The 16714-nt window shown below is 44.4% G+C and overlaps 1 protein-coding gene across 1 annotated transcript; it reads left to right on the forward strand.

Moving 5' to 3' along the window:
* Positions 1-726: 726 nt before the first annotated feature.
* Positions 727-9559, forward strand: LOC115637325 (nicotinamide N-methyltransferase-like). The gene is made up of 3 exons (XM_030538501.1): positions 727-1012; positions 3937-4144; positions 8181-9559. The coding sequence occupies exons 1-3, from the start codon at positions 853-855 to the stop codon at positions 8605-8607; spliced, it is 795 nt and encodes a 264-aa protein (XP_030394361.1). The 5' UTR covers positions 727-852; the 3' UTR covers positions 8608-9559.
* Positions 9560-16714: the final 7155 nt, after the last annotated feature.

The following is a 16714-nucleotide window of genomic DNA, read 5'->3' on the forward strand; positions in this document are numbered from 1 at the left end:
ATCATCCATTCCCTGCTGCTGTATGTCCCGAGAAGTTGGGATTGCTTACTTCAGATCTGACGATAATAAAGGGGACACCCTGATTCATATCTGTACACCAGCCCCACCATATACCAGCAAAACCTTCCAGGAGATCATTGCCACAGACTAGATGGACCAGAACCGCCAGGAGATGCAGAAATGGCTGCAGAATGAGCTGGGAGCATTTGACTGAGCTCCGGACCAGACCAGATCTGACCAGACCATCATCCCATGGCTAGTGTAGACATAGCCTCAGAGTAGGGTGAAATATGTCCCATTTTGGCTGGGACGGTCCCTTTTTTAAGCCCTGTCCCAACCGTCCCCACTTTTTTTTGGCATTTGTCCCATTTCTTCTTGCCAACTGAGCATCAGCTGGCAAGAGCAAATGGGACAAATGCCCAGTCCGGCCAAAAAAGTGTGGTGCAACCACCCATGGGAAACGGAGGAATGTGTGGGTGGAGGTGAGAGAGCGGCAACGCCAACCCTGAGAAGAAGGGAGGGAAGGCTTAGGAGAGCAGCTTGGGCTGGGCCAGCCCCATGCGTGCGAGTGGCACGGGGGCTTCAGGCTGGCCCCATACAGGGAAACCTCGGGCCGGCCTCACCTGGTGTCCCATTTTCCCTTTGGGAAAATATGGTCACCCTTCCTCGTATATTCTTTTCTGCTGCTACTTCTTTTGATTCTGTGGCCTGAGAAAATCTTGCAGCCTGAAAAATTTCTTAGTCTGAAGTGAAAGTGAAATTTTTAAAGTACAAGGAGGGGTTAAAGTATCAACAGGAAGAGCTATCAATCTCCACTGGGAACAAATACAGAGCAGAGGTTGTTTGTGCAAGATGGAATCTCCAGCTAGTTTCACAGGGGGAGAAGCTTATCAGAAAGATTTTGACCCTACTGTGTATTTGAAGACCTACTATTCCTTCAGTTCCAGTCATTGCCAAGGGAATGAAATTCTGGAATTAAACCTGAGAAGCCTGTTTAAGATATTCACTTCACGTGAGTACAGTGTCCTGTGGGCATAGTGCACTAGGGCTGAGACTTTCTCAGCTTTTCCCTTGTCCTGTGATCTCATGCTCGTTTAATAATGCTGTCTGTGACGGGAGACAACAAGGCTCTATAAGGGTAGTAAGGCTTTTGGGACAGGAGTCTTGTCTTCATACTCATAGCATGTCTGGGGCATGCACATAATAAATAATTTTGAAAGGGTTTCCAATTGAAATTAGCAGCTGTAGAGGCATGATGGCTCAGCATGATGTGGGGTTTTGTATGTCACATACACTAATCTCTAGAGCTACATACGCACACTAAGCTACCGAAAGTGTTTCAGAGTATGTCAGCCCCTTTGTTTTCTAAGTGTTGCAGCTAGTTTTAGCTACTTGATTTTCCCCTTTAAAATCCATACGTCAGTGGCAATCTCAATTCTGGAGAGGTCGAGGGCTGGAATAATGAGAGGTGCCGTGGGTCAGGATTGAGAGGTATTGGCAGAGCTATGGCTGGAGGAGACCTAGACTAGAGAAAGGTAGGGACTGTGAGTCAGGATTGAAGAGCGTCTGCAGAGCGGTGTATAGTGAAGCTCGGGATTGGAATAACAAGCGTATTGTGGTATAGGATTGAGCTGCATTAGCAGAGCTGCGTGCGGTAAAGACCAGGAGGTGAAGAGCGAGTGGAAGCTGCGGCTCAAGAATGAGATACACTGGCAGAATTGAGGGTGAGGCCCAAGGCTGGAATGGCTGAGTCAGGATGGGAGACCCAGAGTAGGGAGCCATCTGTGTCATCAACCCCAGACTTTCATGAGAATTCAAATCACTGAGTCGGATGGACTGGAAATTGCAACTAGTAAAAGGAGCAGGTGACCTGGTTCCCTGTGTAGTAAGTGAAGGCCCTGATAAAGGCCCAGTATGAGGCCTGAGGCCTGAACTAAAATAATGGCCAAGACTTTGCTAACATAAAGCAAAGTGAAGCTGTGAGCCAGAGGCAGGCCCTGCTCACAGAAGCTGGCAAGGAAAGGGCTGATGCTGCAAGAAGATACGTACCTAAAAGGTACTGAACACTAGAGATCAGAACATTCACATACTTGCACATTCCACACAGATAACAAGGAACAGACTGACCCATCCCAATGATAGGGGCAAAAGGGTAATATGATGGATAGAGTTGTTTTGATCGAGCCAACATGTACAAGGTGAGAGGCGGCACCTTACTACGTAGAGGGCTTGTACCTTGCTACGTAGAAGGGTTGTACCTCAATACATCAGGAGTGATGTGTAACTTGTTTGTACCTGTGTATAAAAATGTATCCCTGGGGCGATGTCTTTGTCCGGCCTAGGGGGCAGTGGAAAGTCCCGCCACTGGCTGAGCGGGGTCCATTGCCAAGAGGCACTTTCTCGTAGTATGCCCTGAGTTAGGCTAAGAAACCTACAGGGAACTGCCATTGTGTCCAAGATCGCAATAAACCTAGCAGACGTGACTTTGCACCTTACTAGAGTCTGTGGTCATTGGGGGTTCTCGTCAGGTCTGCTGTATCAGCTATCTGCAGAGCTGGGGCAGCACACAGGGAGAGCTCACGCACGCAGCCGAGTGATACCAACAGAGAGAGCAGAGCACCACACCGGTAGCCTCTGACAACACACCTCTGACAACACTCTGCATCCTACTATGAGCAATGTTGCAATCTGGAATGGTCTTCACTGTTGCACAAGCAGTCAAACTTTAATATCACAGGAATTAAAAAAAAATCCTGCCTCTTCATAAATTAATCTGATTTCTTTCCTGCTATATGTTACAAAAAGTAACAGCTGGATTCTAAACCTGGGAATGGATTAGGAGTTACTGATGTTACGACAAACCTTGGACAACTTCTCCACAGCAACTTACAGCATATGATTGGGCTCACAGCTAAGCAGTTTATAACTAAACTATTCTGGGTTACCCTTCCCACCGCTGGTTCCCTACTCTGGTTTTCTAGTTTTTTAATCTAATCTAGCAACATTTTTAAAGCATGTTCAGGATCATGGTCTCAGAAAAGCTATGATAATGAGTGTCATAGAATGATTATTGCGATAGTAGAGAGATCGGGACCCTGTTTGTGCTCAGCGCTGTACAAGCATATAAGAAATCCTTACCCTAGAGAACTCTGAGACTGAAGTCTTTATTCTTGGTTCCTTATTCATGGTTCCGAGATCCTTATTCACATGCCGAAATGATTTAAAAATATATTGATCAATGCAATTGAACTGATACAAATGTAAAAGATAATGATCTGATTATTCGATTACTTAGGAAGTAAGGAAGTGGGTTTTGATGGGCTGAACATGACAAAATTAGGCTTGGGTCACCTGAAGTGACACATCCCTGCCACTGTTAGACTATTCTGAAGGAACTGAGGCGCACTGCTGGCTGACCTGAAGTTTTGTTACATTTGATGAAATTTCTAAATATCATTAGTCTTACATTGACATATTTTTAAATAATTGTGGAGGTTAAATACACAACTGAGAACAATGGATAGGAAGCTAGTACCACAAACAAGGAATTGGGAATAAGGAGCAACTTCAGCCTCAGCAGAGAGTTTATAATCTAACTAGTCAAGATGTACAAAGGTAGGATTGTTATTCCCACTTAACATATGAAGGACTGAGGCTCAGAGAGATTAAGTGATGCACCAAAGTCACACAGCAAGTCTGTGGCAGATTTCATTAGTCCTAGGCAAAGGCTCTAACCAGGACACACCTCGTTAGGTGATGAGGCTGTTGCTGGAGGAGTGCTCCATCCTACATACCATTCACATGAGGCGTCAAAGAAGCAAATAAAAAAACAAACACCCCCCCCCCGAAACCCCAATCAGCAGTGAGTACAACTTCTCTGATTTATGGGTCATGCAATGCGCCAATGTAACTTCGTTCCTCAACGTTCCAAACCAGGTGGGGTGAAAGGCGACACCCTGATTGACATCGGCAGTGGCCCCACCATTTATCAGCTCCTCTCCGCCTGCGAGAACTTTAAGGAGATCATCGCTTCGGACTATACAGACCGGAACCGCCAAGAACTGGAGAAATGGCTGAATAATGAGCCAGGAGCATTCGACTGGACTCCAGTGGTGAAATATGTGTGTGAGCTTGAAGGAGACAGGTAAGGGAGGGAGACCTGGCTACTGATGATCCAGTGAGAAAAAACATGTCTTGTCACTGAAATGAACCCCTGCAGGGGAGGGGACCTCTTACTAGAGTATGATGTAAAAACACAATGACAAACTGATTAGGACACCAACAGGCTGACATATGACAGACACAGGGAGGCTGAAGAAATGGGAATCTCCTGGAAGCTCTCGCTCATGGATCCAACTGCCATGTATGAAAGCTGCCAACTGAATCCTGTAGGTCATGTGTCACTATTATAATTAGTTAAAATTATTATATTATCTTAATTCACATAGTGCCCACAAGCCAGTTGCTAGAACTACTGGTGCAGCAGAACTCCCTGGCTTGAAGTGGTTTCCATCATATACAGGGTTTACAGTTTGGTTTACCGGCTCTCAGTACCCCCACTATACAAATTGTTCCAGCACTCCTGCGCTGCAGTAATACAAATAATAAATAATAATACATTGCCTGCAGTGAAGCAGTGTATAAGTGTTTCAGGATCAGGGCCCAGGGCTTATCTCTGTGTTGTGTAAAAATGTTGACTAGAATAGTGCTGCAAACAGAACAACTGTCACACATTCCCTGTAGCTGCTATCAGGAAAGCCCCCCATACTCCTCATAAAGGGCTGAAGCCTGCATGTTTCTCAAACTTAAGTAACTTTTTTCAATTTTTTTTTACAGTAATTGCAGCTGATTGGAAAACAAACAAAAAATCATGGACATCTTTGTGTAACTTCCCCCATCATTTTCCCTCAAACTTTGGTTTGGACATTTTTCTGACCAATTCCGCACATTTTCCCAGATGACTAGTTTTTTGGGTGCCTTAAATGAGATGCTGTAAAAGAGGCCCAAATCTAGCACTTTCCAAGTGAAAATCAGGCTCCCTTTAAGGTAGCTCAAGTTGGACACCCAAAAAGAGGCTCCCGAAATCACTAGTCACTTTTGAAAATTTAGAGCAAACATTTTCTTTGTGCATAGATTTTGTCATTTTTCCTTTCATGATTGGAGGCTTTAATAATAATTCTCAGGACACAATTTCATGTTGAAACCCCTCTATTTCACAAGGATCCACCTTACGGAGACTTTTATAGGTAACATGATGCGTTACACACATAGGTGCTGGAAGTAAGGAGGTTGGGGATGCTGCAGTACCCCCTGGCTTGAAGTTGATTGCATTATGTACAGGGTTTACAAATTAGGTTCAATGGCTATCAGCATTCTCACTATAAAAATTGTTCCAGTACCCCTGCATCGCCAGGGATCAGGATCCCCTTGTGTTAGGTGCTGTACAAACATCCAGCAAAAAGGTCCCTGCCCCAGAGAGCTTGCAATCTAAATTTCACACTATTGTACTGAAATAAGTATTCTAATATGTACTAATACTTTGCAGTTCTCAATCACCTTCCATGTCATAAGGACGGTCATACCAGCTTAGATCAAAGCCCCATCTAGCCTAGTATCCTGTCTTCTGACAGTGCCAGATTCTTCAATGGGAATGAACAGAACAGGCCAATCATCAAGTGATCCATCCCCTGTTATCCAGTCCCAGCATCTGGCAGTCAGAGGCTTAGGGACACACAGAGGATGAGATTGTGTCCCAGACCGTCTTGGCTAATAACCTTTGATGGACCCATCCTCCATGAACTTATCTAATGCTATTTGAACCCAGCTATACTTTTGGCCTTCACAATATCCCCTGGCAATGAGCTCCAGAGGTTGACTGTGAGTTTTAAAAACATTAGTGAATTTAGCTTCATAACAACTCTGGAAGGTGAAATACCATGGTGATGGGCATAGCATAAATACATTGGCAGACAGATAAGGGGGCAAGGTAGGTGAGGTAATTTTTTTTGTTGGAGTAAGTTATTGGATGAAAGTTGGTACAATAAAAGAGATTATCTCACCCACCTTGTGACTCTAATATCGTGTGACCAACATGGATACAACTACACTGCATAGACAGATAAGGAAGCATTTTAATCTCCGTTTTAAAGATGGGGACACTAAGGTGCAGAGAGGGGAAGTGACATGCCCAAGATCACACAGGATGTCAGTGGCAGAGTAAGAACTAGAACACAGGTCTTTGCTTAGACTACATGGCCATTGCTCCCACCATAGATGGAAAGGACTCAGTGTGTGTCTTTCAAAAGCATATGTGGAGGGATTTGAAACCTGAATCCAAAGTCATATTGAAATGAACAACCAGGACAGAGACCTTTACTTAAATTCCCCAGTTATGGTAAGCAGGTTTCTGTACACATCACCTTTGCTGTGCCATGTCAGAGTTTCTCCTTACTTGGTAATTTCCAAATTTGTAGTTCTGGGCATTACCCCTCCCAGGACAGTCATTCAATGGAGTGCAAGTAGTTACTGCCAACTGTGTGAGTGCAGTTGTACAAACACTGATCCCACTTCTGCTTCTCTCAATTCGTCCTTTTTCGACTCTGGGTGAATACGATTCAGTCATTGCAGCCTGCGGTTGGGCCAAGGCAGGGAATGAGGATGTCTCGCTTTTTAGTTTCCTGTGAGGTTATGGTTTAAACAGGAAATTGAAACCTGGAAAACCACACAAACTATTTCCCAATAGCGTGTAATGTCTGTAAAATTCCACTCTGGGCCAGCAGGGGCCTCTCACGGGACCTTGTTGAGAGCTTGTCTAGAATAAAAAGTTCTAGTTAGCCTGGAGAGCAAGGTCCTTGGAACAAGGGCCCGTGTCTTTACACAGGTCTGCAAATGGCCATGGTGTGAATGAGGTAACAAAACTGATCAATAATAAAACAACAGCTGTATCTAGATAAAGCAGCTGTCTCTATGTATGGCAGCGATGGTGTTTCAGTCTGATGTGGGGCTTTGTGTTGCCGAGACTTGCTATCGAATCTCTCTCCAGAGCTAAACATCCACATAAATATTGCCAAGTACATCAGCCCTTATATTTTCAGAAGGCAGTGAATAGTTTTAGCTACTTGATTTTAATTGAAATCCACACCAGTGGCAGTCTCAGTTCAGGAGAGGTGCCAGGCTGGAAGAGCAAGCAGTAGGTTAGGACTGAGGGGCATCAGCAGAGCCATGTATCTGTGTGTAGGGGGAGCAGGACTGGCATAGTAAGGGTCAGGGAATACAGGTTTGGACAGAGGTGCATTGGCAAAGCTGGAGGGGTGGGGAGAGCCCAGGACTGGAACAGAAAAGGGCCTGTTCAGGCAGAGCTGTTGAAGGATGCAGCTGAGGACTGGAATGATGGAGGGTTGGGGGAAGAAGGGCTGCAGATTAGAGGCATGAGACACTATTTATCTGGAAACTCATATAGCCCCCATTGCCATAGTATCTGAGAGACTCTATTTTTATTAATGCATTGACTCTTAACACCCTTGTGACATTACCCCCATTATTCAGAGAGGGAACTGAGGCACAGAGCGACTGTGACTTATTCAAAGCCACACAGAAGGATCTGTGGCAGAGCACAGAACTGACTGCAGGTTTCCAGGGTTCTGGGTTAGCATGCTAAACACTGGAGCCTCCTCCTTCCTTCCATAGATCAGAATAGCAGAAGGTATTATGCAAAGAGAAAATGCTGAGCTGTCCAAAGCTCTGCATGCTCCTGGATCAGTAGGAATGGAGAGTCACACCAATATCCTTTCTTGCTACTGCTGCATTGCTCTGCAGTTTGCCAATTGTGAAATGCCTAACACCCAGGGAAAGTTTCCTCCTAACTCTAGCTAGTCAGGGGTTCACTTATGCCCTGAAGCAGGAGGGTTTATAGCCTTTCAGGTCTTGGTTATGGTTAATCCCTACTGTAATGTAACTGGCTATTATCCATGTAAATATCAGATCCTTTTGTCTAATTCTTGGCCTCAGCGGTGTCTTGTGACAATGAGCTCCACTGGTTAGTTGCATGCTGTGTGGAAAAAGTGTCTCCTCTTATTAGTTTTAAATGTGCTGCCTTTCGAGTCCACTGAACATCCCCATGCTGAGATCTGTTGGACAGACTGAAAATCATGCAATAGTACACAATATAACATTTCTTGCAGGGAAAAGTGGGCTGAGAAGGAAGATAAGTTGAGAAAGAAAGTCAAGCAGGTTCTGAAATGCGATGTGTCTAAATCCAACATCTTGGCCCCTGTGTCTCTGCCCCAGGCCGACTGCCTGCTCTCCACACTGTGCTTGGAAGCTGCGTGCAAAGACCTGAACAGTTATCGTGCAGCACTGAAGAATATCAGTTCTCTGTTAAAGCCAGGAGGCCACTTGGTGATGGTGATAGTCCTGAAAGAAACCTACTACATGGTAGGCCAGCGCAGGTTCTCCTGCCTCTACCTGGAGCAGGAGTCGGTGGAGGAAGCCCTGAGAGAGGCCGGGTATGACGTACAGTGTGTTGAGGTGACCCCAAACCGTCCCGAAAGCACATTTTCAGATTTTGAGGCTGTGCTGAGTCTGGTTGCCTGCAAGCGACCTGCTTAGTCCTGCTGAAAATGAGCAGGAAAGATCCTTGGCACAAGGGAGAGGGCAGGGCTGGCCCTAGGGAAAAAAGCACCTGGGTCAAACTTGTATTTTGGCTCTGTGAGGGGCACGGAATTGTAGGGGGCAGGTAGCACAGGGAGCTGGGGTGGGAGCTTCTCAAAGCCAAACCTGCACGTGATTTTGCATTGGCATCTGCATTAATCAAAGAATATAGAATTGAGAGATGGGATTTGTGACCCAAGGACCCCTTGACACCAAGCGGCAGATGGCCGCTGAGTACATAGATGTAGAGGGATCTCCTGGGTTCATCAAAAGGGGTCATGTAAGGTCTCTAACGAAAGTCTGTGTCACACTGATCGTCATAATCATTGCAAGATGTATGTATGGAAAACATGTGAATAGTTATGGATATATACTAAAACTTATGTTCCCTCGGACTGTGAGTTAAGGCAGGCCACTAGGTGATCCACATACCTCTGTCATGCAAGACAGAGATGCTTATTTCACTCTGGCTCATCATGTGCAAACTGAGCATTCTGTGGTTCCCAAAGGACACCCATTTACAGTCTGAGCAAAATTCTAATTAATTGATTGCAGGGGCTTCAGGAAAAAATAAGCCAGCAGGGGTTATCTTGTTTAGGCATAAGGCAATGAACTTTTGAAACTCTATCTGGGGTGCAGATGAACCTCCAGTTATTCCTTTAGTCTGTGAGGACTGCCAGCAGGATTGATTTGATGAGAAGTGATCTCAGCTAAACTGGTTGAAAATGCTGAGAAAAGGATGTGGGGTGAGCTATCTCATAGGAAATATTTGAATGCCTTATTAGGTAAGCGTCAGCTCTAGAAAGCATGTTATGATTTTGTTTTGTGTGTAACCACTGCTTTGCAATATCCTCGCTTGCTGTCCTTGTATCTCTGTTTTGATAATAAACTTATTCCTGTTTTTGCTCTATGTATCTATTGAAGTGTGCTGAGCTGAGTGGTGATCCTCAGTTGAATTTTGCAAGCTGGTATGTGTTTTTCCTTTAGGGAATAGCAGCTCTGAGAGTTCTGTGACTGTTCAGTGGAACATGGGCTGGGCGTGCCAGAGGTCATTCTGAGAGCTCACGGGGACGGTATGTGCCTATTGGTAATCTGTACCGAGAAAGCGAGACCTACAAAGGGTAGGACGGCGTGCTTGTGCTGCCCAAGACTAGTGGTTTCACGTTGCGGGCACAGACAAGACTTCCTCACACTGAGGACAGGCAGTGGCAAGGGTCCCCAAAGGAAATGTCACAATACAAGCAGCAGCTATCCCATTCCTTTAGCCCCCTCTGCCAATCCCAGGCTGCTTTCTAGAGTACAGTTTCCCAAGCAGTGTCCAGTCCAGGTTTAAATGTCTCAAGTGATGGAGTTCACAGGTAGAGCTGGGCAAAAAAAATTGGCCAAAATTGTTTTTGGTGAAAAATACAGATCTGGTGATATCAAAAATGTCACAAATTTTTGTTGGTTTCACTGAACTGTTTTGACCGAAAAAAACAAAGTATCTGCTGTTTTGACTTATTCCAACCCTGGAATACTTTCAGAATGAAAAGTTTTAATGATTTTTCATTTCAAATGTCCTTCAATTTACTTAAAAATACAGAAATATAAAAACAAAACTCAAAATCTAGAGAAAACACAGTTTCCTGTCAAACTAACTATTCCATTTGACCCAAAATGAATTTTCTTTTACTTTTTGATTCACCAAAAATTCAGCAAAATATTTTTTTTCAGGTCGACCCAAACAAATGTTTTAAAAAAATATTTCAGCATGGCCAGAGAACCTCAAAATTCATTATTTGGAACTGGGATTCCAACAGAAAGTAGGCAGCCAATTCCAATCTTTTGAGCCAAGCCTTGAACTGAACTGGTTGGCTATTTCCATTGGTGGCAACAGGTGAACTTAGACAAGCTACCTAGCAAGGGGGTGGCTGAGCAGTAGCGCTCTGCAATTCCATGAGGGAGAGACTTATATTTGGTTTGAGCGGATGTGGAAAGCATTTCAGGGCATAGCAAAGAGCACTGGTCTGGGGATGTCCAAGGTGAGGATCAACAGAAAGCAGATCATCTGGGTTCAAAATCACTGCCTAATCCAGACTCCAAGCTTCATCTGACCTTTATTAATTCATCTGAACAAATAGTTCTAACTTCTATAACCCAGAGGGGGAGGCAGGTGACTGCCTGCAGCTTCTCATTGTCTCTACAGGGCTCTCATCCAAGGACAGTGCTGGCTGCACCTTGCTTAGTTTATGAAATCTAAGGAGGTCACAGTCTATCACAGCTCAGCTACACTCAGTGCTGAAAGAGTGTGTGTGTGTGTGTGTGTGTGTGTGTGTGGGTGGGTGGGTGGGGGTGCTTCAAGGGAGTCACAAACCCAACCAATGCCACGCATTCTTTTCATGCCGCTTTAAGCCCTGGCTGCAAGTCAGAGCAGTTGTTGACCCCAGAGATGCGAATAGCTTGAGAAAAGCTCTCCTTGTCTATCCAATCAAAAGCAGATTGTTCTTTCCAAGTTACAAATGCTAACTTGTGGGGGGAAAAAACACCCCACCCTCTTGCGTGACACTCTCAAAGTGGTGTCACCCAGTCCGGTGGAATCTGGAGAGAAATGACGGCTTTGTTTAGAATTAGTTGGACCAGGTCCACTGGGCTAGCTATGGCTGTGCCCACACATGGCTCCCATTAACTGGGCTGGGAGTGCATTACAGGAAAGATGATTAGCCTGAAGGGAAACTGCTGTATTCAAAACAACCCTTGCCTCACGTTCTCCATCTGTGCAGAACTGTAGCCAGTAGGTTCAGGGATTGGGCAAAGGAGCATTAGTGCTAGGGAGATGAGCCAGCGAGGCAGCCCTGGGGTATTTACTGGAGTTCTCTATCTATGGAAAAGGTTCAACGTTATGTGAGCAGCACTCAGATCTTTCCCCATACATAGATCCCCTCTTTCCTGCCTAAGAACTTAGAAAACAGTCCTAGAAACACTCTGTACTAGGGCTCGCAGCCAGGAGGCCTTTGGCTTTGGACATTAGCTTGCTGGTAACTGTATTGAGATCCATCAAATGATTTCACAGTGGGCAGCAGCAGCTTTTGGTTACTCTTGACCTGAGGCAAACAGAATTATACTTGGGAAATGCACCGCAGTCCACTACTGATCCCCAGAGCCAGCCAGCTGCCCACAAGGGGGCTTTTTCATTAGGTTAAACAGGCTTGTAAGGCAAGGAGCAGCCCCAAACAGTCCCAAGGGTCTGTGAAAATATTAAACACATACCTCCAGCCTCTCTAAATACCCTTTCAAAAGCTTGCCTGGGGGAGGCCCCTCCCAGACACACACAGCAGCACCCAAATTCTCTTCCACATTACTGTAATTCACTATGGTCTGAAAAGAAAGGACTGGGAATGGGGAGATTCTTATGTGCAATATTTTCAATGGAGTCAGGCCATTCCCACCATACAGACTAGGGCCCCTAGTTTCTAATTACTGTAACTCATGCTTCATGAAAGAAAGACAAATACACACGCTTCCTGGAGCAAAGGAAAAAGTGACTGCAACAGAGATACAGTTTCCCCATCTGAATGTTTACCAAGCAGCAGGGGCTCCATTAGAGCACAGGGATTTTCTGCTCTCTGAAAGAAAAGTGTTGTGGAGTGAAAGATTTTGAGATGCCCTGAAAAGAAAATGGATCTGAGGCTGAAGACTTGACTCCAGTAGATTTTTCCATTGATGGCAGGAGCAGGGAGAGCTTTACTGGACCCCGAGGGATCCCAGGTTCTGTACTTCAGCTCTGTAAATCCTAGAACATGAGAGCACCACTAAGAAGGGGTCTCTTGGTTAGACAAGTCACCTTGCATATTGATTAAAAATAAAGATTTTTGTATGGAAAAAGCCAACCATCTTCTAACTGACAATGGAAGCTACAAACATGCTGCAAATGCTCGTTTCTGGCTCTTTTGAATGTGAAGATACCATAGGTATAGGCATAGCCACACCTTGTAACGGCAGCTAGAGAATCAGCTGTAATATTCCATTGCGTGCAGTCACTTTAATCTGACCATTTTTTGCTCTGGGCGTCTCTCTTTGGTAGCCATGCAAGAAGAGCTGGAGTAAAAGATAACTGCATCAAGCTGATGTTGCCAAAAAAGTGTTTACTTAATTTTTATCTTTCTGAAAGCATATTTATTCAAGAATCCTTTCTTTGTCTGCTGGGTCCCTGGAAAATCCAGTTGGAAGAAACGTGAATAGGTAATCTGCCAGACAATGGATTTGCCAGGGCAAAGCTTCAAAAGGGCTGATAACTGGAGGAAATATATTAGCATACCCCTTCCTTCTAGAAAAGTTGCACACAATCTCACAATAGCACATAAGCAATTGCATTTTTAATACAATGCACTCCAAAATGTATTAAGCTTAAGGTTTGTCCAGGAAATTGCCACCTGTCACACCACAGTCCTGGCCCTCTCCAACTGTGCTGATGGTACCTCAGTCCAGTCCAATAGCACCTCCTGACACTCCAACTCCTGTGATGGTGGTTGGGATATAAATAAGCAGCGATTAGGATGAGACCTACCAGACTCATCCACCTGTGATCTATGAACCCAATTCATCTCCCATTGAAGCCAGTGGCAAGACTCCTATCAGATTCTAAATCCAAAATCTAATGAAACTAAGTCCCTGATTCAGTAAAGTGCTTAAACATGTGCTCAAGTCCCATTGAAGTTAATGGAGCTTAAACATATTCCTAAATCAGGATCTAAGAGTGGATTTGAATTCATCTCTCCAGAGGTATCAGGCTAGTGCATTCAACCCTAATACCACCTACCTCACCATTCTGTACCTTTACAAAGTAGGAAGCATAGTAAAAGGGCATCTATCCAATGGCAGAGCAGGAAACAAATACAGGAGCCGTCGCTTACCATTCATGTCAGCATTGCTGTAAAAACTGGGTCTATAAATTGACCCAAGTTGTGAGCTCATCTGTGGGACAGTGGATAAAAGTTTAAGAACTGTTCCAATATCCTGTAACAATGAATATTAATCAGAAAAGGTACAAAAGGGAAACAAAGACTGAATTAGTCTAAACAAAAATATCTCCTGATAGAACTCAAGGACTGTGTAAACATCATGTCTGGTAAACAAGGGGTGTAGGGCGGGAAATCAATGAACCCAATCTGGTGTGTTGGAAAATAGGCCAAATTGATGGACAAAAAAATGAGAGGACGGGCTATTCCACCCATTAGTTCCTTCTGGGGTCTTTAAAAACAGACTTCTGAGGGAAAATCAGGGATGGAGAGATATGAATGCTAGCTGACTGGAAGATAAGAAAAGGGGAAGGTGTGAGCGTCACCATCATGGCTGCCACCCCCATGGTCTTCTGGGATTTAATGTGACTCCATTGTGCCTTTTCTGTCCTAATCCCAAGAGATGTCCTGACCAGACCAGGCCAAAGAGAGGGACCTCAGACGACCTCACCATGCCCACCAGATCTGGCTAACCCCTGAGCACTCCCTGGGACGCGAAACTAGTGCCTCACATAGGAGTATGTGCCCTTTCCTTTCCCGCACCTTAGTTCTTTTCTTTCCTATCCCTCTCCTTTTCCCTTCTGTCTAATAATAGTATGGCTTAGCTGGCCAAGACCACATATTTTGCAACACTTTTCCTTTTGTTTCTGCATCTTTAAAAAAGTTTAAAAGGATCTTTAGTGGTGTGTTGGCCATGGTATTAAACAGGCTGAGGTCTCTGTACACCAAACCCGGAACCTTGTTTAACACTGGGTAGTTTCATGGTTACATTAACACCTTTGATTCTTTGGCATCGTATATTAATGCAACATGGAACAAACTTGTAGGGAGACACTTGTATACAAATCCTTTTTTATTGTAACTTGTTACAATATATTTGCGTACCAATAGAGAACAACATGTTAATCTGGTTAATTCAAAAGCGCAAAGCAATTAATTATGGAGAAACGCTTCTAAAAAGGACAGACTGGTGCTTGTGCATGATGCAGCTTCTGGCTGGCAGTCTCAGTGGTGCCGAGAACTCCCATTTTGGGCTTTTTGCACCCAGCTGACTCTTTGAGTATGTAGGAGGGCTCGTACCGGATACATGGCTATTGCCCAGCACCGATGAGTTTTTTGAAGGTGATGCTGGCTTCTATCACTTGGCGCTTGTTCTCGCTACCACTATGACAATGACAATGATGAGGAGCAAAATTACTCCTATGACAATGCCGATGATATTCAGTATGCGGGCAGTGCGGGAAGCTTGGGATGCTCGCTGCATGTCACCTGTCTCAGCTGCATTCTCTACCTGGAAGGGAAGCACAGCCCACCCCACTCATCAAAACAGTTATTTAAATTCCAGGCTTATAAAACCCCACCCCAAAGGGCTCCCCTCCAACGCGCCGTGTGATGTCATTATACACCAGGACACAGAAATTACAAAGAAACAATCAAAAAGCAGCTGCATGTCTTCCTCTCACCTACTACATCTCATTTGATGAACTGTCACATGACCAACATAGCTTAAAACGCATAAGAACAGCCATACTAGGTCAGACCAATGGTCCATCTAGCCTGGTATCCTGTCTTCTGACAGTGCCAGGTGCTTCAGTAGGAATGAACAGAACAGGGTAATTATCGAGTGATCTATCCCCTGTCGTCCACTCCCAGCTTCTGGAAGTCAGAGGTTTAGGGACACCCAGAGCATGGGGTTGCATCCCTGACCATCTTGGCTGTTAGCCATTGATGGACCTATCTTGCATGAATTTATATAGTCTTTTTTTAACTCAGTTGTACTTTTGGTGTTTTACAACATCCCGTGGCAAGTAGTTTCACAGGTTAATTGTCTGTTGTGTGAAGAAGTACTTCCTTATATTTGTTTTAAACTTGCTGCCTATTAATTTCATTGGGTGACCCCTGGTTCTTGTGTTATGTGTTAAGGGATTAGTACCACTTCAGTATTCACTTTCTCCACAACCTTCATGATTTTGTAGACCTCTATTATGTCCCCCCTTAGTCGTCTTTTTTCTAAGTTTAACAGTCCCAGTCTTTTTAATCTCTCCTCAGATGGAAACTGTTCCAGACCCCTAATTCTAATATATATATATTTTGAGATGAGACAACCAGAACTGAACACAGTATTCAAGGTGTGGGCGTATCATGAATGTATATACCTGCATTATGATATTTTCTGTCTCTTCTATCCCTAGCCTAGTGGCTCCTAACATTGTTAGCTTTTTTGACTGCCACTGCAATTGACCAGATGTTTTCAGCAAACTAACGGCGATGTCTCCAAGATCTTTCCTCCCACATTGCACTTTTCCACCAGTCAGAAATCCCACCATTAGCTGTTTTAGCCTTTGGACATACCCATTCAAAGAGATGGGCTTTCCAGCATTCCTTAAGGTTCAACAAATTCTGGGGGAATCCATCTATCCTAGGTACTTTATCTGTCCCCATCACAATAGTAACTGAGCCCTCACAGTCACTAGTGAATTTATCCTCACAGCACTCCGGTGAGGTAGGGGAGAGTGGCTATGCCCATTTTACAGGTGGGAAAGTAAGTCACAGGGTGGCTAGCATCCTTTCCATCAGACCATCACAGGAGGAGGCTGAGCACTCAAGAGGAAAGGGGGTTAGGTTTCCGGATGGAGGTCAGTGACATGCAGGATGACAGCTGGTCAGAGAGTGGATGGAAAACATTAAAAAATATTCATCAAAATTCCTGAGATTTTTTTTGGGAGGTCTTTTTATTTTTAATCAGCTCTCTTCAGTTAGGATTTCAATGGGAGTAAGTTGTCTAGGTGCTTCTGAAAATCCCACTAGGTGATTATCTGAATCTTTAGGTGCCTAAATATGTTTGTAAATCTGGCTTTTAGCAACAGTTAACGTATCACCTTGCTACAACAGATGCTATGGAGTCATCGCCAGTTTCATGAGCTATGTACATATTTATTCCTTCTTCTGAAAATCAACATTTGCAAAAGGAACTTTTGTTTCCATCACTGGAATTAAATAAGGAGTAAGTACTCTCCACTGCAGAAACCCTAAACATCCATGAAGGAGGAAGAAACCCAGGCATAGAGAAA

This window comes from Gopherus evgoodei, chromosome 19, assembly GCF_007399415.2.
Source record: "Gopherus evgoodei ecotype Sinaloan lineage chromosome 19, rGopEvg1_v1.p, whole genome shotgun sequence".
NCBI lineage: Eukaryota > Metazoa > Chordata > Testudines > Testudinidae > Gopherus > Gopherus evgoodei.

Coding starts and splice junctions, on each gene's coding strand:
- LOC115637325 (XM_030538501.1), top strand. CDS start 853: ATGGAATCTCCAGCTAGTTTCACAGGGGGAGAAGCTTATCAGAAAGAT. Junction 1,013..3,936: donor GTTTAAGATATTCACTTCAC/GTGAGTACAGTG, acceptor GTTCCAAACCAG/GTGGGGTGAAAGGCGACACC. Junction 4,145..8,180: donor TGTGAGCTTGAAGGAGACAG/GTAAGGGAGGGA, acceptor CATTTCTTGCAG/GGAAAAGTGGGCTGAGAAGG.